This window comes from Eleutherodactylus coqui, chromosome 7, assembly GCF_035609145.1.
Source record: "Eleutherodactylus coqui strain aEleCoq1 chromosome 7, aEleCoq1.hap1, whole genome shotgun sequence".
Lineage (NCBI taxonomy): Eukaryota > Metazoa > Chordata > Amphibia > Anura > Eleutherodactylidae > Eleutherodactylus > Eleutherodactylus coqui.
The window spans coordinates 129,809,597-129,837,200 of NC_089843.1; the positions used below are offsets into that span (position 1 = coordinate 129,809,597).

At 44.8% G+C, this 27,604-nt stretch overlaps 1 protein-coding gene across 2 annotated transcripts; it reads right to left on the reverse strand.

Annotated features, from left to right (window-relative positions):
* Window positions 1-1,305: 1,305 nt before the first annotated feature.
* Window positions 1,306-23,723, reverse strand: MMAA (metabolism of cobalamin associated A). 2 transcript variants are annotated; one of them, XM_066573678.1, is made up of 7 exons: window positions 23,653-23,723; window positions 17,108-17,571; window positions 15,624-15,746; window positions 13,720-13,890; window positions 5,801-5,886; window positions 3,262-3,411; window positions 1,306-1,694 (listed from the first exon to the last, which is right to left on the reverse strand). In XM_066573678.1, exons 2-7 carry the CDS (start codon window positions 17,490-17,492, stop codon window positions 1,407-1,409), a joined length of 1,203 nt encoding a protein of 400 aa, XP_066429775.1. In that variant the 5' UTR covers window positions 17,493-17,571; window positions 23,653-23,723; the 3' UTR covers window positions 1,306-1,406. The 2 variants fall into 2 exon arrangements, with proteins under 2 accessions (XP_066429775.1, XP_066429776.1); XM_066573679.1 differs by lacking the exon at window positions 23,653-23,723 and adding an exon at window positions 22,855-22,927.
* Between the last annotated feature and the right edge of the window lie 3,881 nt (window positions 23,724-27,604).

Here is a 27,604-nt window from a genome sequence, read left to right on the forward strand (position 1 = left end):
ATACGTGTAGGTATGCCTGGTGCGTGTTTTGAGCATTTATTAAGCCATTGGTATATGTTTGTCCACGAGTATGGCGTCTGTACCGCAGTTCTGCTATTCGGTCTGCTTTTGCCAGTTCGTGAGGGTGAATGGCGTAACGTTTAGGTCTGTTTCTCAGTCATGTCCGCAAGTTTTGCGTCCAGTTCGCAGTTTACGTGCTGGTAAGACTCTGCAGAGTATTCATGGCGCCCATTATAGTGTCCAGTTTTACCACCCAGGTTAGGAGGACCTGATGTTTAGTTTCCCATTTTATGACATTTAAAATTACTATTGGGCCAATTCTCTACCTCCTTGTATGCTAACAATGCAATTCCTCTTTGGAAGAAGTTCCTGCATATGTTCTTGGGACCCAGTAGCCAAAAATGATGATACAATAAGCGCTTGTGACCCCCTCTCCAAATGCCCCATAGCTGTTCCAAGGTCTGCCACTATGGTATGTACACCTTTTGGTCCTTACACCACAGTGTACGTTTACAGTAAGCAACTTCCCTCTCTCCTATAAATAAAATGAGGTCAAGAAATTAGGGAACCAGAATTACTATATACTAATTAACAGTTTTAGATGGGCGAGAGGAGTGCATGATCAACATGGAGCTAGTCACCACCCCCACTTGTACAATATAAAAGACAAAAAGTTATGCTCTGTGCACAGTCATCCAAGCTCCCCATCACCAAAACTACCGGAAGATTTCGAGATACATATCTCCAATAGAAGGCTCTGATGCATGGCACTGCATAGGTCGCCTACAGGGTCTCACTATAGGTGCTGCTGTATCTTAGTGTTTGCTTTTGCATTACAGTCAAGACCGATTTGCACCAGCCCATTTATTTAACATAGTTAGAAGCTGCTGACTAGACATATATCCAAACCTTCTTTCAGAGGTATGTGTTCGGAAACCTTCCTGGCATGCACTGCTGAGATGTCAAGTGAGTCAACTCCAAGTCCCCTTCATCTTGGGGACCTAATACAAGCAGAGCTCTAAATTACATACAGATGTAGTGATACCACTTGGTTTTGCAAACTAAACATCCATGGTGTAGAATATGTTGTTCACAACATTCTGTGCCTGTTATGCAGATTAGTAGGAACCAACCCACTGACTGAAAGAATGAATATCCACGTTGCCCTCTAAATTCACATATCACGTGTATCCTGCACTTTTCTTGTATTACTTTGGTAGGGGATCCAGCTAACTGATCTACTTTAAATTGGAAATATAAGAAACTATATGTAAAATATTCATTATATCGTATTGAAATAAGACATTTTGTAAGTATCTTCATTTTATTTCAAATTTAAATACATGAATTTAAATATTTTCCTAGAAACCATTAATTATTTTATTTACAAGGATGTATCCGATATTTCAGCTGCTTTCAGAAAATGCTTTGAGGAGCACGTCTGCTGCATGGCCGGGTGACAGGACGCCAGCGAGGACCTGCTGCTCCAGGAGAGGGATCTGGTCCTTGACTGCAGGATGGTTTCTGAAGTGCAGGAGAACGTTTTCCTGAATCAGATTCCACATCCAGACCTTCTGCTGACTCCGGCGTCTGGCTAGAAGTTCCCCACTGGCCAACATGGTGTTCTGGAACTCTGCCATCTTCTTCCATAGCTCTGGGATGCCTTCTCCTGTCTTAGCAGAAATTCTGATTACCTGGAATATGAAGTCATTTCAGTAATGGATAATGTGTTATGGCAGGGTGAGCTGAGTAATCTGGTGTCTTGTCCCCATCTAAGATCAGTTTAGAGAACATAAACCTCTCACACCCTTATCAGTGGACTAGTTCCGTATTTACTCCTCTGCTCATCCTGTTTGATTATTTTTTTAAGTTAAAATTAATGACGCCTTGTCCATGCCTATATGATTATATCAGATTTATCCTATTACAGTCTGATGAAGAATCCCAAGTAGATTCAAAAGTTCACTAAAAAGGTGTCATATCTACAAGATTACTTTGTTCCTCTTACTGATGAAAAATCACATTTTGAAAGTACGGCAACATGTAGTGGCCAAAACATGGTGTGAGGTTCTGCCAGGAAAAAGCATGAGGTTCTACTATGAATTGGTTTCACGGCCCTTGTTTCTAGCTAAACATTTTTTCCCTTGCAGTACCCTCTACTTTCCACACAATCAGGTTATGTTCACACGGCGTATTTTGTCACAGATTTGATGTGAATCTGTGCCACATCCAAAAATGGTTGATGCACTCCAATGCAGATCCAAACTGCAGTCCCTTTCTGTCATTGGCACATTAATAAGTCTTAACAATGATTGGGGATAGGAAACCAAGCCAGAAAACCATACACAGACAGCTGTTTCGGGGTGTTTACCCCTCATCAGTGTGCAGCAGGCTTCTGGCTTAGCTGGTGAGAGACCTGCGACGTGGGTCAGAGGGGTGTAACGTCTACTTAAGGAAAGCACCCAAAAACTGTGTGAAAAAAACATCCCATTGATTTGAAGGAATGTTGCCATCCAAGAGGTATTTTTTCATCTTCCTTATTTTCATTGTAAATACAGTATAACCGTTATACAATTTAATTTAGATACTGAATGTTCTGGAGTGCTGAAGCCATGTGTTTTTGATTGTGCAGGATCATCTCTATGTGTATGGGAGACATGATAGCAGCTAGTGTCTTCCCAGTGGCTTATGGAAAACTGACAATTAGAAATTAAATATGCATAGGGAAAACTGGTGAAAAATTCCATATAGAAGTCCTAGAAATAGCAATACTCCTCGTGTATCACACATCACAGCTAATTATGAAAAGTCATCTGAAAGTACAGGTACGCTTTAATTCACATACACGTTACAGTTTAAGGGCTTATTCCAACATGCGTATATCAGCCAGGTTTTCACGCCTGGCCGATATACACTGTCCCTCTCTGCAGGGGGGGAGGTGGGACAGGAGCAGTGCACTGAGCTCCTACCCCATCTCCGCCCCTCGCCACTATTTGCAATGAGAGGGGGCTGGACAGGGTAGAACTTAGCTCCACCCCCGCCCCTCCAAACAGTGGCGAGGTACAGAGAGGGGGCGAGAGCTCAGTGCACTGCTCCCGGCCCGCCTCCTCCCCTTGCAGAGAGGGACAGCGTATATCGGCCAGGCGTGAAAACCCAGCCGATATACACATGTCAGAATAAGCCCTAAAAATGCAATATTTTAAAAGTTTGTTACATGTTTCTTCTTTGATACCACAACATTCCCAAATCCATTAGGTTTACCTGAGGTCTCCAAGTCTTGGATCGCTTCCGTAGTAACTTTAGTGCACTCACATACTCAGCTTGAATCTTCCTTGCAGGTATAAGCAAGTCTCCATCAGCCTTGGTTATAGTAACAAGGTCAGCCATTTCAATTATTCCCCGTTTTATGCCCTATGGAAGGATAGATCATAAACGTGATATTCCACTTGTTGCCCACTTCATTAATATACAATATGTCTACATATTGGAGAGGCAGTGAACTGAACCGATAAAAAGAATAGTTTCCCTTTAACCAGGCATATTAGAGTTCTAAAACTATTAAAGGGCATTTCTCTCAAAGAAAAAAAAAACACCAGTGAATATAATCTGAAAAAGGTGGGCGACAGTAAATATCACCCATATTGGGTGCATAAGACTACTTATCTGGGGATAGACGACATGTCGATCATTTTATGGAAACAATCTAGCCCTACTTTTGTGCTGGGTGGAAAATTTAGCGATTCGTTGGGCCTTCCTTTGATTGACTTTAGTGGGCCGCGTTAAATTGAACATATAAAGAATTTAGGGAGCAGCTTAATTTTAATACCATAATTATCCTATCTGGGGTTCTAAGTGAATCTTTACAAAAGGTCATTCTTTGCATATTGTAGAGGGGCTCCTCTCCTAAGAAACTTGAAAGCTCTTTATTTGCCTGTAGATTGGGCTAAGCTAGCTCTCCCGCACTTTTATTACTATTACCTGGCTAGTGAGTTAGTGTATGCGGGCTGGTGGTCATTGTCTTTGGATTATAACTGGAGCGTAGAGTGGTGGGCCCTGATCAGACTCTGCGAGGGCTGCTATGGAGGGGTCCTACTTCTCCTGTGATAGCTCCACCTGCACCCATGTTGGTTACATTAAAGGTTTGGCACATTGCTCTTCATTTGCTGCCTTGAGAGGCAGAAAATTGGTACCCCAATACTGCCCTGATGAGTAGTCAGCATCTTCTGCACTTGCAGCGCTTCTCGGAGTCCTTGTTTTGGTGGTGATATGGGGTTACTACTCTCTCAGATGTTATGGTGTTTTTTGTACCTTCAGCAACTGCAGTTGAGTTGTAATTTACCTGATAATTCGCTTTTCATATACTTTCAGTCCTGACATGCTATTAGGGCCCAATTTGGCGGACTGACTATTTTTTACTTTAACTCTACTAGAGGGTCTGGCTCAGAAGTCTAATCTCTTGAAACCCCTCTCTAGTTTTTATAGGCATACAAAGGCATTCCTTGTTCCATTCTGGGAAAAGGTCCTCCAGAAGTGGGAGATGGATGTCCCAGAACTGTATCTGATGACGGGGGGCAATGTACTAGCTAGTTCCGCCCCCCCCCCCCCCATCCCGGTTAGTGTTAGGGACAGACTCCTAAAAGTAAGATTTGTCTATAGAATATATTATACTCCTCTCCGACTACTCGCTATGGATTTGTCTCCGACAGCAGATTGTCTTCATGGGTGTGGGCATAATCATGCATATGTTCTGGGAGTGTAATGTCCTCTGGGAATACTGCTGTGGTGTTTTTGAAGTATCATCTGCAAGGGTCGAGGATTTTGAATCCCAAGTTTGCCGGAGAACACTGCAGGAAGGGGGGACGGGATGAGTATAAAAAGAGGCTCCCTGAACTCCACGTCACGGAAACTCACTTAGTTTATGGTGCTTAAAGTTGATGAGAAGTTGCATTACTAGATTTGCATTTTAAAGGAAATTATGAAATATGCAACTGCATTACTAAACATATTTGCCATTCTAGAAAGCTGGGTGAGAACTCCTATAGAATCGATCACTGCTTATTACCCAGATATCTAGGAAACAACTTCTACTAAAACATCTCTAACCAATTCCATCGAGTTCTAATGAAAGCACTTGGCATCCCTCCAGTTGATACTTGGGGAGACAGAGCGGGGACGTACTCTGCCCGAATGTATGTTCTCTCTTTGTACATTGTACAAACAAGCCAACACCTGGTTCCAATCTGCGGCACACATTTCAGTTCCTCCGTGATTGTAACAGGAAGACAGGAGAAAGTATGAGTCTAGATAATCCAGATGAAGGTCTAAACCGTGGGCTTGATTTGCATACTCGTTTGCAGAGCGTCTGTGACTTACAGTGATTTAAAACATCAGTTCTAAACGAATGCCACATAAAACTTCCTGTGCACTACAGGAAGCAGACAGAGGTGAACGCTAATGCAAATTACAAGTCATCGAACCTAACTCACATGGAACCTAAGTGATTGCTCCCATATGGTCAGCTTTCTGGAGCAAAAGCAGCTGATTTATATTCCTTGGCTAACCGGGTGGATAAATATTTAAAGAAGAGACAACAGAGAGAGAATTTATTGGAACCGATGCAGATTAACAACATCGCTACGGGATATGTTCTTCTTTTCCTTAGTAATGTAATATATAGCAAACCTTGCATAATAATGAAAGGGAGGCACATTCTCTAGTAAATGTCAGAAACACAGACGGCGCTCCAGAATTCCCTCTTTTCTACTTAAATCAGATCCAGTGAAATTAAAAAGCAATATACCTGCAACTCGTCACCTCCTGCCGGTGGCAGCAACAAAACAAACATGTCAACCATGTCTGCCACCGCATACTCCGACTGTCCCACTCCTGCAAGGTGACAGAAGAAATGTCAGGGCACATAGGAGACTGGCCTGGGAGAGGTTTAGATCATACGGTACAGGAAAGGATGGAGTAGTATATACATTAATAGAACTGCAAACGTAGCAGCTTTATAAGAGTATTCGCTGCATGTAAGTGACAAACAAATGAAAGAGTGTAATGTGGAACGGCCGTAATAGAGATGTGTTACAGATGACACTGCAACCGGATGTCATTAGTATTTGCTTTCATTGGTTTTATTTTCTACAGGGCGAATATGGATCTGTATTTGCTCAAAAGAGTTATCAATCCATACAAAAACGGGCAAAAAAAGATCACGCTGCATGTTTCAAACATGTCCGAGAAAAAAACAAAAAACACCCAAGTGAATAGCCCTTAAGATCTACATTAACTCTGTATTACAGTCCATAAAACACGGAATAAGTATAAGTTAAAAGAATCTCGTCTGAAAATGGCCTTATAGAGTGTCCAAGAGGACCACTGGTGAGAAGATGATGGTGGGAAAGTCATGGAATAAAGTGGATTTCTAAATGTTGGCTTAAATATACATGAGTCATTACCTTTGGTTCAGAGTTCAGTGGAAACCATGTTAATATTTTTCTAAACGTGGCAGATGCAAAAATATGAAGAAAAACTAAAAATGTGTGAGATTATGGCTTGCTGGGGGTTATAAAAAGCACAAGAGGCCCTAAAAACACATGATTGAACACTATACTGTGTGAACACGATTTTGTAAAACTCATTTATACACACAAAAAACAGTAGGAAAAGTTGTGATGAGCACTAAAACTTAAAGGGACTTACTTATAACCCTACAAGCTAAGCTTATTGGCTAAAAGTAGGTGACCCATTGATTCTGGTGATGCTTTATACTTACCTTCGCCATCATTCCCCTGGTGTGAGCGCTGGAAGCCGGCGCTCAACGCATTAAGCCATTAAGTAGTGGGCCATTATAAAGTTAGAATGGGCGGACTACTTAGCAGCACCACTCAATGCATTGAGTGGCGACTTCCAGGGCTAACACCGGGTGGAACGACGGAGAAGGCAAGTATAAAAAATGGATTATACCTACCTGATAATCAGGTTTCCAGGAGTCTCCACGACAGCACCAATTGAGATTGCCTCCTCCTGATAGGACAGGAACACACTGAGAGGTTAAAAGCTCCCCCCCTTCCCCACTTTCCTCAGTGGATTCTAACGAATTGCCGGGGTAGGAGCTCAACTTAAATCTTTTCCCTTAACCGGGGTTTTGGTTTTTTTTAAAATAAAATTATATTATATATGTTTTTTTTATATTATATTATATTATACTATATAGTTTCTTTTCTATCAATTTAGGGGGGGGGAAGGTACGGGTGCTGTCGTGGAGACTCCTGGAAACCTGATTATCAGGTAGGTATAATCCATTTTTTCCCCAGTCGTCTCCACGACAGCACCAATTGAGACGTACCAACTAAAGTTTCCCTAGGGTGGGATTGCTGCCGAGAGGACTTTGCGGCCGAAGGCCATGTCCTCGTCCTGCTGCACTTTTACCCTATAGTGTTTAACAAACGTGTGGGGTTTCTTCCAGACTGCGGCTTTGCATATCTGCTCGACCGAAGCTGAGCTATGTTCGGCCCATGAGGATGCTACTGCCCTTGTAGAATGGGCTTTAAGAGCTAAAGGGATTTTCTTCCCGAGGGCCTTATAGGACTCTATGATGGCTAGGCGGATCCACCTGGCTATGGAGCTTTTCGCTGCTTTGTTCCCTTTATTTGGGCCACTGAACTGGACGAACAAGTTGTCATTCCGCCTCCAGTGGCTTGTCGCCTCTATGTAGCCTAGGACTGCTCTCCTAAGGTCCAGGCAGCTTAGGGTTTTTTCTTCCTCGTTTTTAAGTTTACTAAAAAATGAGGGGATTATTATGTCTTGGGACCTATGAAAATGTGATACTACTTTTGGCATAAACGCCGGGTCCGTTTTAAATACTAATTTGGTGTCCGAGATTTTCAGGAACGGGTGGCGAATGGACAAGGCCTGCAGCTCGCTAACCCGTCTTGCGGAGGTGATGGCTACTAAGAAAATGGTCTTGATAGTAAGCATTTTTATGGGTAGTGCTTCGATCGGCTCGAATGGTACCGTTGTCATGGCCCAATTAAGGTTCCAGTCTGGAAAAAGATTTATGGGCCTAGGCCGTAATCTAGTTGCTGCTGCTAGGAACCTGTTGACCCATCTGTTGTCTGTGAACTTTGTGTCACATATGGCGCTAAGGGCTGTGACCTGGACCTTCAGGGTGCTTGGAGAGAGGCCCATCTCTAGGCCCTCCTGCAAGAACTCTAAGATTAGAGGGATGTCCGGGATAGAATCCCCGCGATCCCTTCCCTGTCTCCATGAGGAAAACCTTCTCCAAACTTTCTGGTAGATAAGGTGGGTAGTCTTTTTTTCTGCTGGACATTAATGTTTCTACTACTCTCTCTGAGAATCCCTTCTCTTTAAGTGAGGATTCCTCAAGAGCCATGCTGTTAAGTGGAGCTTGTCTAGGCTCGGATGGCTCAGTGGCCCCTGCGATAGAAGATCTGTCCAGGTAGGGAAGATGACTGGGTCCTGGACGCTCAAATGTTGCTACAAGACCGAACCAGCTTCTTTTGGGCCAGAAGGGGGTCACCAGGATTAGTGTGCATACCTGGGTTCTGAAATGTTGTAAGACTCTGGGGATCAACGGTATAGGAGGAAAGGCGTACACCAGCCCCTCTCCCCAGTCTTGGCCTAGGGCGTCTACTGCTGTCGGACGATCTCCTGGCTGGAGGGAGAAGAAATTGCTTACTTTGGCATTTTCCCTGGTTGTGAACAGGTCCAATTGTGGGGTCCCCCACCGGTTGGTCAGGATTCTGAATGCCTCCAGGGAGAGAGACCATTCTCCTGGCCCTATTTGCCTCCTGCTGAGAAAGCCCGCTTTTTGGTTTAGCGTCCCCTTCAAATGGGTTGCCGTGATCGAGAGGATCCGGCCCTCTGCCCAGTGGAAAATCTTCTGTGCGATGCTTTGCAGAGCGGGAGATCTTGTGCCCCCTTGGTGTCGTATATGGGCGACCGCGGTGATATTGTCTGACAGTATCTTTATATGCTGGTCCCGTAGCGAGTTCCCTAACTGCTGTAGGACCTGCCATACGGCCTCTGGTTCCCTGTAATTTGAGGACTGTTCTTTTGTCCTTTGAGGCCATGGGCCCTGAAAGAACTGGTTCCCCACATGCGCTCCCCATCCCCAGGCGCTTGCATCCGTTGTGATGTGAGTGGCTGGGTTTTGTAGCCAATGAACCCCTCTCCGCAGGTTCTCTGGGGATGTCCACCAACGCAGGCATGTTTTCACCGCACTTGGAATGTACATTCTTGTCCCTAGAGAGGACTGCCTTTTGTCCCACGTGGATAGGACTGAGGCTTGCAGGGCTCTGGTGTGAGCCTGGGCCCATGCCACTCCTGGAATGCATGACGTCAAGCTTCCCAGGAGAGACATGGCTTCCCGAATTGTGCATAATCGTCTCCGTAAGAAGGTTTTGACTAGCCGTCGTATTTTTTGTATTTTCTCCTCAGGTAGGCAGGAGCATTACGATTCTGAGTCAAGCGTTATACCCAGAAACGTTTTCTGTTTGTCGGGATCTAGGCTGGATTTTTCCCAGTTTATGATCCATCCTAAGGATTGGAGAAGTTCTAGCACTATCCTCAGGTGTTTCGTTAGGAGTTCTCTGGACTCTGCTATTATTAAAATATCGTCCAGGTAGGGTACTATTAGGACCGACTTCTTCCTCAGGTAGGCGGCTACCTCTGCCAAAATTTTGGTGAAGATTCTGGGTGCTGAGGAGATCCCGAAGGGCAGGCATCTGAATTGATGGTGCTCTATTCCTTTGCCCATATCCACTGCGAACCTTAGGTATTTCCGGGACCCCTCGTGGATCGGTACGTGGAAATAAGCATCCTTTAAATCGATGGATGCCATGTAGGCTCCTTTGGGAATCAACTTTATCGTTGAGGAGATGGACTCCATCTTGAATTTTCTGTATCTGATGCAGGTGTTCAGAGGTTTCAGGTTCACTATCATCCGCTGTTTCCCACAGGGTTTCCTTACTAGGAAGAGCCTGGAATAATGGCCCTGGGTTTCCTCGTTTTGCGGTATGGGGGATATTGCATTTAGTTGTTGCAGGTCCCCATCGCTTTGCCTTAGTAGGTGTAACTGTTTGGAGCCTCCCGTGATAATGAATTTTCTTCTGGGGAGGGACACCAGCTCTATCCGGTATCCCTGCTGTAAGATCTTTGAGATCCATGGGCCTTCGGAAATCGCAGCCCCTTGATCCACAAAGCCCCCCAGCCTTGCCCCTATGGGGATGGCGTCAGGGTCTCTGCTTTGGCTCCCCCTGGTGGGGGTTAAAGAGGATGTTCTTTCCTCTGCCCCCCTTGGGGTAACTCCAGCAGCCTGTCTTGCCCTTGCCTCGGTAGGCCTCTGGCTGTTGCCTTGGGGCCCGGAAGAAGGTCTTCCCTCTCTGTGGCTTTTCTTCCGGGAATCTCTTCTTTTTGTCGGCCGCCTTCTCTAGAATCTTGTCAAGGTCCGGTCCGAACAAAAACTGGCCGTATGAAAGGGAGGGCGCATAGCTTATTTTTTGAGGCTAGGTCGCCTGACCACGATTTCAGCCATAACACTCTTCTGGCTGAGTTAGACCGGGCTGTGGCTGTAGCTGTCGCCGAGAGTTTGACAGTTTCGGCCGCGGCGTCCGCTAGGAAATTTGTTGCCATACGCAGGATCGGAAGGGAATTTAGGATCTGTTCCCTCGGCGTCTTATTGGTTAGGTGTAGCTGTAGCTGTTCTAGCCATACCCCCAGAGTTGGCGCCACACAAGTGGCTGCGATCCCTGGCCTAAGTATGTTTGCCGCTGCCTCCCATGATTTCTTTAGAAGGCCCTCAGCTTTGCGATCCATGGGATCTTTTAACTGTGCGGCGTCCTCAAAGGGCAGGGTCATTTTCCTGGCTACTTTGGCCACAGGGACGTCTACCTTAGGTACCTCCTCCCATCTTGCGCAAACTTCCTCCTCGAATGGGTACCTTCTTTTTACCCCTCTAGTGGAGAAGGAGCTTGCGTCTGATTTCCTCCACTCTTTTTGGATTTTGGTGACATTCTTTTGGACAGGGAAGGTATGCTTGCGCCTCTCCCCTAGTCCCCCAAATATCTCATCTTGTAGGGTATGTGGTTCTCTGGGCTCTTCCATTTTTAGTGTAGCCCTGACTGACTTAATCAATTCCATTAAGTCGTCCTGATGGAATAAGTATTTTTTGTAGTCCTCCTAATCTGAGGACTCCTCGGCCGCCTGTTCCTCTTGCTCCGACCCGATGGAACTCTCGAAGTCGGAAGGCTCGTCAGGACCATACGCCCTTTTCTGGCGTTTCGCTGGCGGCGCCAGCTGTGATGTTAGGGCTGATCTAACCTCTTCTTTCACCAGCTTCCTAACGTCCTCCCGATTCCTCTTTAACTAGCCTAGCTACGCATGCCTTGCATAGGGGCCTCTGGTACGTAGCTGGCAGTCTTATCCCGCATTCCACGCATTTTCTGGATTTTGTTCTTGGGGGGATGTCTTTTTTATCCCCCTGACAAATAAAGCATTTTTGCGGGTAAATATGCAATTTTCCATACACAATACACTGGATATTTGCATTGTATTTTTTGCCGCACTGGCTACTTATGGCCGCTGAGGCTTCAGCTGTCTCTGGGGCTGGAGCACTCATTACTTGCCGGTGCTGCAGACACCCTGCGACCTGTAGTGGTTTGTTCTGGCTTCTCTCAGGTTCCTATTTTTTTTTTTTTAATTTTCGCGCTCCTGCGCTAAGCCCCGCCCCCTCCGCTCCTGATGCAGACGCGATGACGTCATCGCGCTGGACACGTGACGCGGCGCCCCGCCCCTCGCCGTCGAAGGGCTTCCTGGAGCACCGCGCTCTAACTTCTGCAGGGAGGATGAGGGGGACTGAGGCTCCCGCTTTGTACCCCCCATGGGCCGCCGCGGGAGGAACCTGGCCCGGGGGTTACCACCCCATGTGGCGTCCCGGGAGTCGCCTGGCTTGGAAGGGAGGCCAGGCTGACCCACTGCCCTCCGATCCGCCTGTAAGTAATCCTGGCTGGCTTCTCCACCAGCTCCTCTCAGAGATCCTGCCTCCTGGCAGGACAGGAAGACACTGAGGAAAGTGGGGAAAGGGGGGAGCTTTTAACCTCTCAGTGTGTTCCTGTCCTATCAGGAGGCGGCAATCTCAATTGGTGCTGTCGTGGAGACGACTGGGGAAAACTTGAATCCCAAACTCAGCGGGCCACCTACGTTTAGCCCATAAACTTAGCTTATAAGGCTAAAAGTAGGTGACAGAGTCCTTTTAAAAAAAAAAAAATCATCTAACAACTGGACAACCCCTTTAAATATATCTTTTGATGTTTTGAAATGACAAAAAGCTGCAGTATTTACTCATCCTCTTCCCCAGCGATCGCGTCTCGCAGTCTTCCTAGTCTTTGTTTAGGAACTGTTACCACTTGACCGCTGCAACCAATCAAAGGCTGAAGCGGTCAGGTGCTGCTCTCCTAGCATCATGGCTACCAGCATCTAATAGCTGATGCCAGGAGAACGGCATGTGACTGCTGCGGCTTTTGAGTGGCTGCAGCGGTCAGGTGGTATCCGTTTCTAAACAAAGACCGCGGGGCTGCATCGCCAGAAGAGAGAACAGGTAAGCAGTGCTGCTTTTGTTATTTTAACACATCTGCAGCTTGTACGTAAATTGTCTGACACATGGACAACCCCTTTAATTTCCAATTAAATTCCAATAAGTCTCAAGAGCAATACATAATTGAAGCCCGCCAGCATTCACCCTGGGCCAGTGGCTTCAACAGTGACACTAAACGTTTATTGGATGACACCACTTAGATATATATTAGTTTTATTGATTTTTCGTTCCTGTAGTTAGCATGGTTGATGAAAAGACCGATGTAAATTGCTGGGAACTCTCTCATCGTCTATATGGAAATTAGATTTTCTATATTACTCAGCACATCAAGGAAGCTGCGAAGGCAAAGGACATCATTCTCGTGATCTCACTTCCCAAAATCCAGAGCACTCTGAAAAGCTGTATCTCATGACATACGTTCTACTGAAACCCATAGTGACCTTCAACTGATGTCTAAAACCTGTGAAGTGAAAACTAAATCTGAAGTTGGTGTTAGAGAACATTGGGCTTGAAAAACTGATCTCACCTGTATAAAAATAGGCACCTCAGAATATAGGCAAGTGGGCAGTTTGCCGGCACAAAAATGTCTGCAATGGCATGTCAACCCTGGATATAATAAGAGAATCATTCTACAGTTAAACCCAATCATTGCTCTACAGACCTATCTAAAAGGTTCAAGCATGGATTTGAAGGAATGCTACATCCAATAGGTGGTACTCCATCTTCCTTATTTGCATATTACCCAGAGAAGCATGGATGGCCTTATAAGTCTCCTCACTCACCTTCTTGGTGCTTTCCCTAAGGAGTGTCGAAACCCCTCTCGATTAAAGCCAGTAACACACCACGTTTATGTGGCCATAATAGAAACGAATTTCCCAGCCTGACTGCAGGTCTCCTGACCTCAACTCCAAGCACCGTATATTCCCAAGATGCTTGGAGTTTAGGTCAGGAGACTCGCGATCAGGCTAGAACACCCGAGCATATAAATGCGGCTGGTATATAGCTGATGTATCACCGGCCTAAAGTGCAATACCACAACAAGAAAACAAGCAGTTCCAATAAATATCCCTCGCTGACGTCAAGTATAAAAAGGTTTTCCTTACCTACAGTCTCCACAAGGACAATGTTATAGCCCCCACTCTCGCACAATAGAATGGCTTCATTAGTAGTCCTGGTGACTCCTCCCAAGGTCCCCCTGGTCGGAGAGGGTCTAATATAAGCATTCATATCTCTAGAAAGCTCAGTCATTCTCGTTTTATCTCCAAGAAGAGAACCTAAAAGCCACATGAAAATGATCTGCTGAACAGGTAGGCCAATTTCCTTATGTAATCATAACGCCAAACACCATACATCGTATTCAGAGCAATATTCTCTACAATTAAATCTGAACTCTTGTCCAGTACAGCGGGTGTGATGACCACATGGGTGCTTCCACCCATCTGTCCTAGACACCTACATGCTGGATCTGCCTACTCAGGCAGTATCACCTTTGCATTCCTATACGTTATTTCACCATTTCTGAATGGTGACTATACAGACTGTGTGACCAGGAGCTGAACAAATCACCGACCCCAAGGGTTACCGCGGGAGAGATATTCACTATGACCCTCCTCGTTGACCCAAGTATGTTGCTATCTACGAAGGAGGATATTTTGGCAGCAGTTCTGTGCTGAAACCCAATACTGGAATGTAAACAATTATATAAAAGAACAAAACCACAAGACATGTCAGAACTTCTCCCACAAAGACACGATAAACGTACGTAAGAATCCAAACAATGCCGCTTGTGTGAAAAGAGATTACATTATTGCTTTTCTCTAGTATTGATGCTGCAGCTTCTATTTTATATCAGTCTTGTTTTCTACGACTCTGTCTACTCCCTGCCTGGAAGTCCCTGAGTTTGTGGTCCGTATCAAGACATTAAAATAAGACCAAAAAGTAGAAAAAAAACTACCAAAACATACAAATGGTCAGTGCAAAACACCATATATATAAGCCTTAGTTACAAAATGGCCAAACACAGAATAAATATAATGGTGCAGATGGGGTAGTAAATAAGACAAAGCATACAGAAAAATATACAGTACAATATATCATCCACAGGTACAAACAGCACCAAGCAAATGGTAGCTGTTAGATGTGTATAACGATGATGAACCATTCAGACGTAGCAACTGGGTCATCTCCAGCTTTATGGGCTTTTGCACTGACAGTTTACATCTTATGTCTTAGTAATTACTATAAATTTTATATTTTTCTACTTTTTGGTCTAGCATTCAACTTTTTAGGTGTTGAGGGAGGATCGCTGTCAGGCCTCTGCAGTGAGCCTATCTAACAGATAGGCTCACCACGGAGAATCACAGCAACCCGCGGCATGCCACGATTTAGATCCTGCGAATAAAAACCATAAAAACCATCCTTCGGCTGGCCAGCTAATAGCATGGACTGCATGCTGTGACGCTCCAGGGGAGCGCTGATAACATTGTTTTCAGCTGCTGTCCCACAGAAAAACAAAGGGGATGTATACAGATTAAACACCACCTGCTGTTATCTGCATACAGCGAAGGGAGCTTCATTTACATCCAAATGAAGCTAATAAGCTACTAATGAGCATTAGTACCCATTAGTAGTTTATGCAAAATGATTACTCAAACTGTCATTCAGGCTATCTTTGGACCGAATTTTGAGCGATCATCATTGCGTCTAAATGGGGCTTTAGAGTACTATTGAAAACTAATTCACAGTGTGCAACAGGTAGTCAGAAAAGTGGTTCGGCCATCTTTGTTCGTCCAGGCCCAATCTGAAGATATATCAGATAGCAGTGGTCTTATTTAGAACTATACTTCTCCAGTATTTGGACAAGGGCTTTTAGGACATCACACCAGTCACATTGCTGGATTGATTGTAGCCCTACTGCTTCACCAAACACATACACTCCTAGGACTTGACTATGTGAAGGTCACCATTATCAATCAGCATTGGGAGAATGAATCATCCTTCTACTTACCACCACTGGTGCTGGAGGAGGGATCGACAGCTAAAACTGCAACTTTATGTCCTTGTTCTGTCAGCATTTTTCCAAAGTATTCAATAAACGTTGACTTGCCAGCACCCGGCGGACCGGACAGCCCTGTGGCCAGGAGGGTAGGAGTAAAATAAACTGTACAGTTGGTATACACATGAATACACGGACATGCAGAGCACTGCAGCACTTACTTCACTGAACACCGCATTAACTGGTTGTCCACAAGTCATAGGTTGCAGGAGTCAGGCCTGGTAACCTGTGTCCGCATCAGTGTGCTATTATTTGACTACTTAAAGGGACTAAATCACCAAAAAAATTTAAGTGTTGTTTAAACCAGATAAAAAACATTTTCCATTTTCTAATCTGTTTTTATTTTCTGAGTGTAGAATTTTTGTAATTCTGTTGTCTGTACATGACTATGGGTGGTCATCTTGCCTGAGCTGCTTTTAACAGCATTTAGTGAGATGCTTTACAGCAGCTTCATGGGCTTTTCACACAATGGACAGGAGGGGACCCATTGACTTGTATGGGAGACTGTTGTAAACTTGCTCTGTGACCTTCAGAGGTCTTTTACAGGGAGAGGAGTAGATAGTCACAGCTTATACCTCTTGTGAATGGTGGATCCTGTGTTATTTCTGTATATAGGTGTTACTCTCAGTGTAATCCTGCCTGTGATGTTAGTGAGATGATTGCTGCAAAGCTTTTTCTACACATCAGGAAGTCACAGACTAGTATTAGGCTCTGTAGTCAGTGTGAAAAATTCAGGATTTTAGATATTTTTTTAAAAACCTAGATTGTGGCCAAAAAAGTAAAAAAAAAAAAAAATACCAAAAATTCTTTAAAAAGTATGTTTAACACAAAAATGTGAGTTATATAATATGCTATTTTCTGATGACACACTCCCTTTAAGAGTGTGGGCCACATAAAATAATTTTGGTCAAATACCATACATTTTTGATCACAAATGACTACAATGCAAAAGATTTTAAAGGGCATTCCCTGCAGCAATTAAACCCGAGGCATGTTGGGGACACAGACAAGGGGGATAAGCTGCACATAACTCTCCCATTGGCAAGATTTAGCCAGCTCAGCCAATGGGGTCTCCTAGGTGAGAAGAAATACATGCCTTTCTCACCAAAAAGTATCATGAAAACCCCTTATACTAAGTGCTAGAAGTTCACGTTTTCCATAAATAACAATCACCTATTGGAGTTCTCTACTAACATATATACACTTCTGAATATAAAATATACTATAAACCATTAATAATCTGGGAAAGTAAAGGATTACATATGTAGTTTTGACAAAATGCTCCTCCCTGGGTGCCGCTTGAGTTGAAACTCCAACCTTGTCTCATGGATGGGGCATTCTGGCACCATGCATCCTACATACTTGGGCTTATCGTCTCCCAAAAGGCAATAGAACTGAACGGCTGAACATAAATGAACATGGAATACAACACTGACCCACTCTAAACGCTAGAGGTTTTCCGTTATTTAACTGTTCTTGTTCCCGGTGATGGGATAGTACCTTCTGCAACAGTATCAGAGCAATCTGCCGTTTCCTCGGATGAGCAGACTCAACCAGTGTTATGGCCTCAGCCAAGCAGGCTCGTTGCCCGTTTAGAAGACCTCCATAAATGTTACTCAGCAGTCTCTGTTCCTTCCCTGTTAGAGGCTCAACTTCTTGCTGTTGTACGGCTGAAATACATAGAGTCCGTCTACAACCAAAAGAAGGTATCTGGGATGGGTACTTTTCAGTGCCCAGTCTCTGTGAAGATGCCAACAGCCAAGCATTCCTCTGTGAACTGCTGATTAAAGTCCGGAGCTGGCAAAAGGCTAACCTTGCCATCTGGGCAAATCGCTCTGTCGAGGAGTCAGATGATGAAATAAACGACTAATCAGGTTATTTACTCAGACCGTTTCTTTAACTGTAAAGACAATGAAAATCGGAAAATGGGTTAGTCATTGAAATGATCTGAATCTACTACTGAGATTAGACGAAGGATATGCTCATAAAAGGATAGTCCCATCACAAGAAGGAAAGTGATATATAATTAGCAGTAGCAGTCAAATGGGGGGTATAGTGAGCAGTCAACGCTCAAATATATTAAATCATCATTTTATGGACAAAAGTGACGAGAAGTACATAGAAGTGACACGGAAGCACTGAACTCCATAGGTAACACAAAAACATTCTGTATATAGGTAATACATGCTGTTGGTATGAAGACACACTCAGAGACTGGCCTATAATTTGCGCATTAATGACCAGGCAATTTTTGTTTTTAAGGACCATAACATTTTAATTTTTTGATCGCTATAGCTGTGAGGCGATCCTGGTACGGTTTATATAGCCCTCATCATGTGGTAAAAAGAATATGGTAACTTTATTCTTTGGGTCAATACAATTACAGATATAATAATGCGCACACACTTTTTTAACCCTTTGTAATCCAATTTTGGATTCAGGGTTTCCTAGGGGGCTTTCTCTTTCTGCCATTATACAATGGCACCATCTGCTGGCTAGAGCCAGTACTGCGGTATGGGACATGCTGGAGAGGCCCCCAACAACAGAGCGGCCAGTAGTCTACATTAAGAATACCCTGCCGGACGTCTTCCGACATTAAAGCTGTACAGCCTTTAATCAGAATGTCGTCAGACAGTGGATTGGAAAGGGTTAAAACTACTTTCTCACAATAAAAATTCTTTTGATTAAAAAAACACTATTTGCTTTGTTACATTTCACGACCGGTAACATTTTTCCTTTTTTTTTTGCCAAGTTAGTTATGGGAGGTCTTATTTATTGCGAAATGAGTTGTAGTTTTTATTAGTACCGTTTATGGGTACAAGGAACTTTTTTTAATCAATTTTTTTAAATTTTTTTACACAACAGGTCGTTAGGAACACAGTGATATCTAATGTTTATTTTTTTCATTATAAAGGGGGTTTTATAGGGCATTTTTTTAAATAAACGAATTTTCTTCACATTTTTTTTCTCCCTCAAAAGGGACTTGAAGATGCAATTGCTCGATCGCTCAAACACCACAACCCCCAATTTATGTAGCGCAGTGTAGTATAGTTTTGACATATCTTTTATCAGACCCTGCTGGAGGCAGAGCTGATAGACTAACGCACATGGATGATCCAAAGGCCTTGATCAAGCATGTGGCTGCTATGGGAATCCATCACACTCGTGATCACATGCATGGGTGCCCCCCCCAACCTGTCAACATGGCTCCATTGCTATTGATTGTGGCATGTAAGGGATTAAACAGTTAGGATTGGAGGTTTCTCCACATTCGGCCATTAGAGTAGGAGCCCTGCTATCAGTAGACAGCCAAACCCCGGCTTTTCCTGCCATAGAACTTCTGTGTTGGCTTTAGATTAGGCAGCCATGTTCTTATGGCGATCAAGCTTTAGGTCCCTCAGGGACCTCCGTAACACCACATATGGCTGGTCCCTTGGGAGTTAAAGGGGGTTTTGTCATTTAAAAAAAAAAAAATCTATACTTACCTATTCCTTAGCACATCTTTTCCTAGCTGAGCTTTTGCAATGTCCCGGGTCACCTCACTGCATGCTGGGCCCAGCTTGTTATGAAGGCTGCATTCCTCAAATTCCTTCCGGCCGGGTCAGTGAAAGGCACGTCCCTGTGCGGTAGCTTCACTGCCTAGGAAGGAATTGTAATCTATTTCAGAGATAGCTCGCATGAGCAATCTCTGAAGAAGATAGGCAGTCCTCCTGCTGGCCTGTGACGTAACCTACATTGGTTGGCAGGCAGAAGACTGCCAACCAAATGTATGTAACCTCACAGGAAGGAGAAGAATCAGGCAGCTCAAGGTGAAGTGACCCCACTGACTACAGGAGACAGGAGAAGATGGGGGAGGTGAAGATCTGGTAAGTAGACTGACGAGGAAGGAATAGATAAGTATATAATTTTTCTTTTTTAGTGACAGAACCCCTTTAACCCCTTCCTGCTCCAGGACGTGCATTTATGTCTCGGAGCGTCGGGGTATGTATGCAGAGATAACCGCGGTCAATAGCTGCAATCGACCGGTCGCGGCTATTAACCCTTTAAATGCCGTACGGCCCCCTGCGGTGAGATTGGGGGAGCCGTGCAGGTGTCATGGCAGCCAGGGGCCTTCTGAAAGGCCCCAAGGCTGCCTTGGGAGACTGCCTATCAAGCCATCCACGTGGGATGCCTTGCTAGGCTGCCTGTCAGAATGCAGTATGACGTAATGCTATAGCATTACGTCATACTGCAGGAGCGATCAGAGCATTGACTTAAAAGTAAAAAAAAAAAAGATCAATTCATTTTTTTTTTAATTGTAAAAAAAAAGAGGAATAAAAGTTTAAATCACCCCCTTTTTGCCATATCTGTAATTAAAAAATCTAAATCATAAAATAAAAATACATATTTGATATCGCCACGTCCGTAAAAGTCCGATCTATCAAAGTAGCACATTATTTACCATGCACAGTGAACGTTGTCCAAAAAAATAAAAAATGCCAGAAATGCACTTTTTCAGTCATCCTGCCTTCCAGAAAAAAAAAGCGATCAAAAAGTTGTATGTATTCAGAATTAGTACTAACGGAAAATACAGGACATCCCGCAAAAAATGAGCCTTCACTGAACTACTAAAAAAGTTATTGCGCACACAAGATGACCACAGAAAATAATTGAAAAAAATTAAATGTGTTTGGAAAAAAAAAAAAAAAAAAGAGTTGTATTGTAAAAAAAAAAACTATACAAGTTTAGCATTGTAGTAATCGGACTGACCCATAGAATAAAGTTATCATGTCGTTTTTGTTGCAGTTTGTGCGCCATAGAAAGAAGATGCACTGAAAGATGGCGGAATGTCGTTTGTTTTTCATTTTACTCCACTTAGAATTTTGTAAAAGTTTTTCAGTACATTATAAGGTACTTTAAATAGCACCATTAAAAACTACAACTCGTCCCGCAAAAAACAAGCCTTCATACAGCGACATCGATGGATAAATAAAGGAGTTATGATTTTTTTATTTTTTTTTTAAAGGGCTGCGTCATTAAGGGGTTAAAACACAGAAGAATTTTGATTTTTTTTTCTTCCATTATCTAAACTTTAATTTTAAGTTGACCAAGCCTATTTGGCTATCTCTGTGGTATGTTCATGCATCTGAATGGAATTTTCTGCAGCATGTCTAGAGATTTCTGCAAACCCCATTCAGGTGAACGGGACAATCACAAAAGTTTCGGCAGCCAATCTGACGTAAATATGTCCTAAGATAATCAGTCCCCTCTTAGGATCTGTTCACACGGTGAATCCATGTCTAAAATCCACATGCTAACTTATCGGTTTTTGAAGTGCTTTTCAACTTTACCTGCGGATTGTGATGCAAATTTTGGCGTAGATTTCCAGCCTGCCCTTGCTTTCAAGTGGAATTCCAACCAAGCAAACACACGTCGCCTCATATGAATTTTTCCATTCAAAATAATGAAAGATTTTGGCTCAAATTACGTGTGGATTCCAAACCAAAATCCTTCGTGTGAACAAGGCCTCAAAGTATATTCACACATGGCAAGTTTGTTGCCGAAATTCCTACAACTGGCTCCTTCATCTGAACGCGTCTTGAAGAAATCCATGAACTTACTTCATATATGCCAACATTCCGTTGCAGAATCGTTTGCAACAAACCTGGCACGTGTTGATGTACTCTTGGAGGTCTGTGTACGGTATGTAGTCCATACGTCCAAGGAGCAAAAAAAATATACAACCAATAACCTGGGCCAGCCAAATGCTTCTACCGCTGTCACAGCAATGAGTTGCGGTGGTGGGGGTCTCAGTACATGGACCCCCATCCATCAATACTTATGTCGTCGGACTATTCTTTAGAAGATTGTTTACGGCATTCATGGATTTTCATTTTTGATCTTTAGCTTTATAATACATGTCTAAATGCCAATGAATTCAACTTATGTCCAACAGCATGCCCAGGCATTAGAGATGAGCGAGCATACTCGCTAAGGCAAACTACTCGAGCGAGTAGTGCCTTATTCGAGTACCTGCCCGCTCGTCTCTAAAGATTCGGCTGCCGGCGTGGGTGAGGTGAGTTGCGGGAGAGAGATCTCCCCTCCGTTCCTCTCCGCTCTCCCCCACCGCTCCCCGACGAATCTTTAGAGACGAGCGGGCAGGTACTCGAATAAGGTACTACTCGCTCGAGTAGTTTCCCTTATCGAGTATGCTCGCTCATCTCTACCAGGCATCTAATCAGCACCTCGACAGGCCCGTCTGAAGGGCTGCAAATAAAAAGACCTTCTTACATGGCGGCCGAACAAGTTTGTGTAAGGCCCCTTTCACAGGAGCGTTTTTACGTGGCTGATTTAGCCACGATAAAAAAAAAATCACGACTATCTGAAGCATGGGATTCCAATGCATTCATTTAAATGGCTTAGGCGTGTAAAAACCTCCGGACGGCAAAAATAGGACATCGTTGGTTGAATACGCCGGCCGAAGTTTTGACGTGGCCAGAAAAGATAGGTCTTGCCTAAGACGATTAGCAGGCAGCTCCCATTGGCTTCTATGGCCAATGACCAAACTATAAATCGGTCACTTTTGGTTCATCCATTTTCTGCAGGCATGAAAGTCATCTTTGGCTCGTTCACTTATCATTCCGTTTAAACCGCGCTCGTTCAATCCGTCTCATTGATTTATACAGAGTGAGAACTGATTTCTCATTTGGATAAGCCAACGACGTATAAACAGGCTGCCGAGCTATTGATGACGTCACTCGCTCGTTCAAATGATATATCGGTTCGTCTAAAAGGACCCCAAGTTCCACTTTAATATATTTATTGCTCAGCCACCATCATACTTCCTGAGTAGCGGCACAAGGATGCCAGGTTGTATCCGCATTACTTCTTTGATGTGACTAGATATGGTAAGGACACGCGAGGACAAAGATACGGGTTATTGGTTTGCTACTGCAATGCCAGAATACGCAACAGGAAACAACCTCATGGAGTCCCTCATGTTCAGCGATGAGGCCAAGTTCCTGGTCTGTGGGAAAATGGATAGGCGGAATTTGGGGAACCAAGAATCCCCGACGGCATGACTGTGGCTCGCTGAAGGTCTTCTGTGCCGGCTCAGCGCAGACTGTACGGGCCGTTCTACTCTGTGGAGTCCAGGCCCTTGTGCGGCGCCCCGCTGTGGGGCTACATCAAGAACAAGACCTACCTGCTGCTCTGCCACGTAACCACGATGAACTGCATGCAAGAGTTCCGAAAGCCGTAGACACAAGACATGTAAGATATCGGCATCGGTACCTCCATCACCGATCTGGGCAGCTGGGTGGGAAGCAGATAGACCCCGTTATAGTCAATGGCCTCCATCTGGCGCTGGTTGGGTCCGTCCAGAGACGAAGCCATTCAAACACGGGGATTCCCCTTTCCTGCTCCTGAACGAAGCAGGAACCCCGATTTAGATGTGACGCCCCTCTTAGGCCTCCGCCACACTAGCATGTATCTGTGATAATTCACGAGCAGCACGTGACCCGTTATATGGGGCTGTGCGCTCTGCCGTTGTTTTCTCACAGCCCAATGCTGCGCACGGGGAATCTAATCACATGTCCTATCCTTGTCTGCAACACGGACACGAATGAGAACACGCAAATGATGCCGACGTGCGGGCCGTCCATGCATTGGGCAGCATACAGACTGGTATCGGATGTAAATTGCGTCCGAACCCCACGGGCGCAGCTCTCGGACATGACAAGTGTGCGCCGGCCTCAGACTGAGTTGGCAGGAGTTCGATTACCGTGTAAATTTTTGACGCAAAATGCACGAAGCTCACGTTAAATTGCAGGAATGCGGATAAGACCGCTGCATCCGTTTGCAGTGGCGTCGCCTGCTCACACAGGCACTATTACTATACCCTCCATTTACTACTATCAGCATGGATGTGTATAGAAGTAAACAAGTGGCATGACCTGTGCCGGCCGCCGTACATGAGGGGCTCCCTATCAGCACAGGTTACCTGCTCCAATGTGACAAGCCCGAATACTCCTGCTGCTTCCTACACTCAGGAAGGACCCCCTGACGTCAGCAGGTCAGGTGACATCCTCCAGTCACATGACTCTCTAAACAAAGAAGAGACAGTGCTCAAAAGCAGCCGGTAGAAAGAAGATATGGGGACGTAGGGGGAGCTCCTCGGGTGCACAGGAGGAGTGCACTGAGGAGAAGTCACAACTATAGTGAAAGGTTCACAGTTCATATTGGTCACGGACGCGCCATGCCGGGACGAGCGCTCGGGAAATGTAGTTCTAGGTGTAGAGCGGCGCAGTATCTCTGCCGCAGGCAGAACTACACATCCCATAATGCATTGCAACAACCACTACGTCTACCTCGGCCGTTTGCTGGTGCGCTGCTGGAGAATTTTGCACAGCTTGTGGCGGTTCTTACCTTGCAGTCGGCAGAGAGGCGGCGCCCGGCTCGTGTATTCCTGTTTTGAGCAAGGCTGCCGAGGTGTAAGGGCTTATTCTTCGACCAATGGGAGAGTGGGAGGCGCAGCAAAAGCGCAAGTCCCGGGGGAGCCGAGGACATTGTGTAGCCTGCAGCCTTCTGCGTTTATTAAAGGGGTTGTCCCGAGGCAGCAAGTGGGTCTATACACTTCTGCATGGCCATAATAATGCACTTTGTAATGTACATTGTGCATTAATTATGAGCCATACAGAAGTTATAAAAAGTTTTATACTTACCTGCTCCGTTGCTGGCGTCCTCGTCTCCATGGTGCCGACTAATTTTCGCCCTCCGATGGCCAAATTAGCCGCGCTTGCGCAGTCCGGGTCTTCTCCTCTTCTCTATGGGGCTCCGTGTAGCTCCGCCCCGTCACGTGCCGATTCCAGCCAATCAGGAGGCTGGAATCGGCAATGGACCGCACAGAAGCCCTGCGGTCCATGAAGACAGAGGATCCCGGCGGCCATCTTCAGCAGGTGAGTATGAAGACGCCGGACCGCCGGGATTCAGGTAAGCGCTGTGCGGGTGGTTTTTTTAACCCCTGCATCGGGGTTGTCTCGCGCCGAACGGGGGGGGGGGGGTTTAAAAAAAAAAAACCCGTTTCGGCGCGGGACATCTCCTTTAATACGTACAAAGGTTGTTGCCAACAGTCTAGGATTTGCACAAGCATAAGCGTATGTGCGGAATGGATGATGCATATTTGCGCACACATTGCCGCATCTTACTATAAAAACTGCGCCGATGTGCTCAGCCATTGAAATGGCCAAACATGAGTTTAAAGTGTTCTTGAAGATTGCAGCAGTAGAACACGGCATTTGAGTGCAGGTCTGTGAGGTTTCATTGAAATCACTGAAACCCCAACACAGCTGCATGAAGACTCGTTACATGGAACAAGGTGTATGTTTTGTTTTTTTTGTTTTTTTTTAATTCCATCCTATAATGTATTGAAAAGCATTAAAAAATGTTAATAGGGCAAGATGGGAAAAAACTCTAATTGCACCAATTTTTTTTGCGGTTTTAGTTTTGACGGACTTCTTGCTGCAGGCCAGTACACGCATGGTGATGCCAATTTAACGGGTTTTTTAATATATCTTTTACTACTTTTAAAAGAGTTTTATCAACTTTTTAACAAAATTGGCTTTCAGTCATGATTTTATGAGAACCGTAACATTTGAATTTCTTTCTTTGCTTGAACCGTGAGGGGGTGAGATGAGCTCTAGTTTTTATTAGTACTACATTGGGGTACAAATATCTTTTTGATCACATTTTAGGGGCGATAGGGTAACAAAAAAAGGAAAAAAAAGCAAAACACAATGCTGGCATTCTGCACTTTGTGTTCGTGTGGGATAAAGAGTGATATTTTTGTTTCAATATTTAATAGTTTAAATTTTTTATTTTTTGCAAAGTGGTTGGAACTAATTCACTAGTGAAGTCTAGACCCAGATCATCATCATAACTTCTCCACAAATGGCTTGAAGTGTTCCAGAGTGGAGGTTCAAATGAGGAATATAGCATTAGGGAATCTATATTGCCCATTCGCAGAGACCCTCTAAAGAAGACATACTGGTCCTCCTACCACCCCAGGTACAGGTTGGCATAACTGGTGGAATATGGGCTTCCTATAAACATAGCCTTTTTTTTCTCCTTTGCTTTTAAAAACACCATAAATTGCATATATTAGTTCTATGTGATTTTTCCATTGCTCTAGAGAAGTCTTGGGAAACTGGCTGGTGCCTGCCACTCTGAGCACATACTGCATTTTGGGAAGTTGGGCCATTAGCACTTTTATGCTGGGTTCCCACGGGACAGGTTCACTATGGAAATCTCACGGTTTTTCCGCAGCGAAAAGATGCGAATTTCTACATGATAAGCACAGCTTCAAAACACTTAACTGCCGGTTTTGGAGTGGCTTTGTCGCATGCTTTTCCGTTGCGTCCGACTCTTCCATAGAGAGGAGCGAGGCCGCAACAGAAGGAAAAAAAAAAAAAAAGATTTGACATGCTGCTTCCCTGGAATCCACGTTGCAACACCGGCTAAGCCGCGACAGATTGTCCGCCCTTGTGGACGGGATTTTTGACAAATCTCGTCCACATGGCTTGCCAATCCCGGGATTAGCAGCCGCAGGCTGATTTGTTGCAGCGAAATTCCGCTGCAAATCCGCCCTGTGTGAACCCAGCCTTACACTAAACGATTGGTCAGATTTGCGGGACTGCAGATAATTGTTTAGTGTAAATCCCAGCAACTGGCCGACTAATAATTCGTTAGTCGTTCATGAAAAATCAAACGCCGATCAGCCTGTAAACAGGCAGTCATTCATCTGCAAGCATCAGCCTGTTTACGGTGAATGGAGGGGGCCATCCAGAAGTGATCTACAGACCACTGCGCCCCCTTCACTGAGCCATCCTCGCTCCTGAATGACAGCTGAAGCGCTCAACCGTCGGCGCATAGGCTGCTTTTTCACATCTGCTTGTGGCTCCATTTTCCTGCTTTGGGTTATGAGGGAACCAAGCACTTCTGAAGGACCATATTAACTATAATGGAGTCCGTTCGGTTTCCACGCAGAGGCCCGGCCCTTTACCAAGAGAAAAAGCGCTGCATGCAGCATTATCTCTTCCGGTATTTGGTGCCCAATCTGTGACAGAACCTCCAATTGCAGCCTTAGGCTAACGTCACACAGGTGAGCGTGCTATGGGGGCCATGAATTCCGCCCCATATCGCGCTCCCCACCATGTGAAATCCCAGAGGATGTGAGTTTTCATGTAAAAACCACTATTTTCAATGGGAGCCATCGCATTACGTGCGCCATGTGGTACGAGACTGCTGACTCCATAAAAAAAAATGCCACCTCAAAAAGTACCAGTTGTGTAAATATAAATTCCAGCAATTTTTTAAAAATGCATTCTTTCGAGACAACATATTCCACAATATGAGGCGGGGGGGGGGGTTTGAACCTCCAATCCAGGAAGCACTGACAGAAGACGTCAAACAAGTGCTGGGGACCTGCAAAGAGATGAGCGGCGGGCCTGACAGTGGCTGTTAAGGTTATTTTTTTGGGGGGGGGGGGGGGGGGGGGGGGTGTTGCAGCTAGGGCTTTTACAGTAAGACCTCCTACTGTAAAAGTTGCATCATACAAACCATGTTTTTGTGCAACAGAAAGGAAGGCGTCACAGGAAACCATGGGCTACAAAACCTCGCAAATCGTGGCAATTTTAGTCTAATGTGCAAGAACCCATTGGAAAGGATGCGATTTGTCGCATCGCAAGGAAAAAATAAATAAATTGCATGATTGTCGCCTGTATAAAACAAGCCTAAGTATTAGACATTAAATATTTGAATCAAGACTGGGATTTGAGTCCCCTCGGTGTAAGTCCTAACCGTGAATCCCAGACTGCACCTATAAAAACAAGGCGCTTCGTTTAAACAGGGAGATGGAGAAGCTGCCTGATTGCACCCTTTAATCAGGTTTTTGAAAA

Coding starts and splice junctions, on each gene's coding strand:
- MMAA (XM_066573678.1), bottom strand. CDS start 17,492: ATGGCAAGGTTAGCCTTTTGCCAGCTCCGGACTTTAATCAGCAGTTCA. Junction 13,891..15,623: donor CTCCTCCAGCACCAGTGGTG/GTAAGTAGAAGG, acceptor TGTGGCTTTTAG/GTTCTCTTCTTGGAGATAAA. Junction 5,887..13,719: donor TGTCCTTGTGGAGACTGTAG/GTAAGGAAAACC, acceptor GTCACCTTGCAG/GAGTGGGACAGTCGGAGTAT.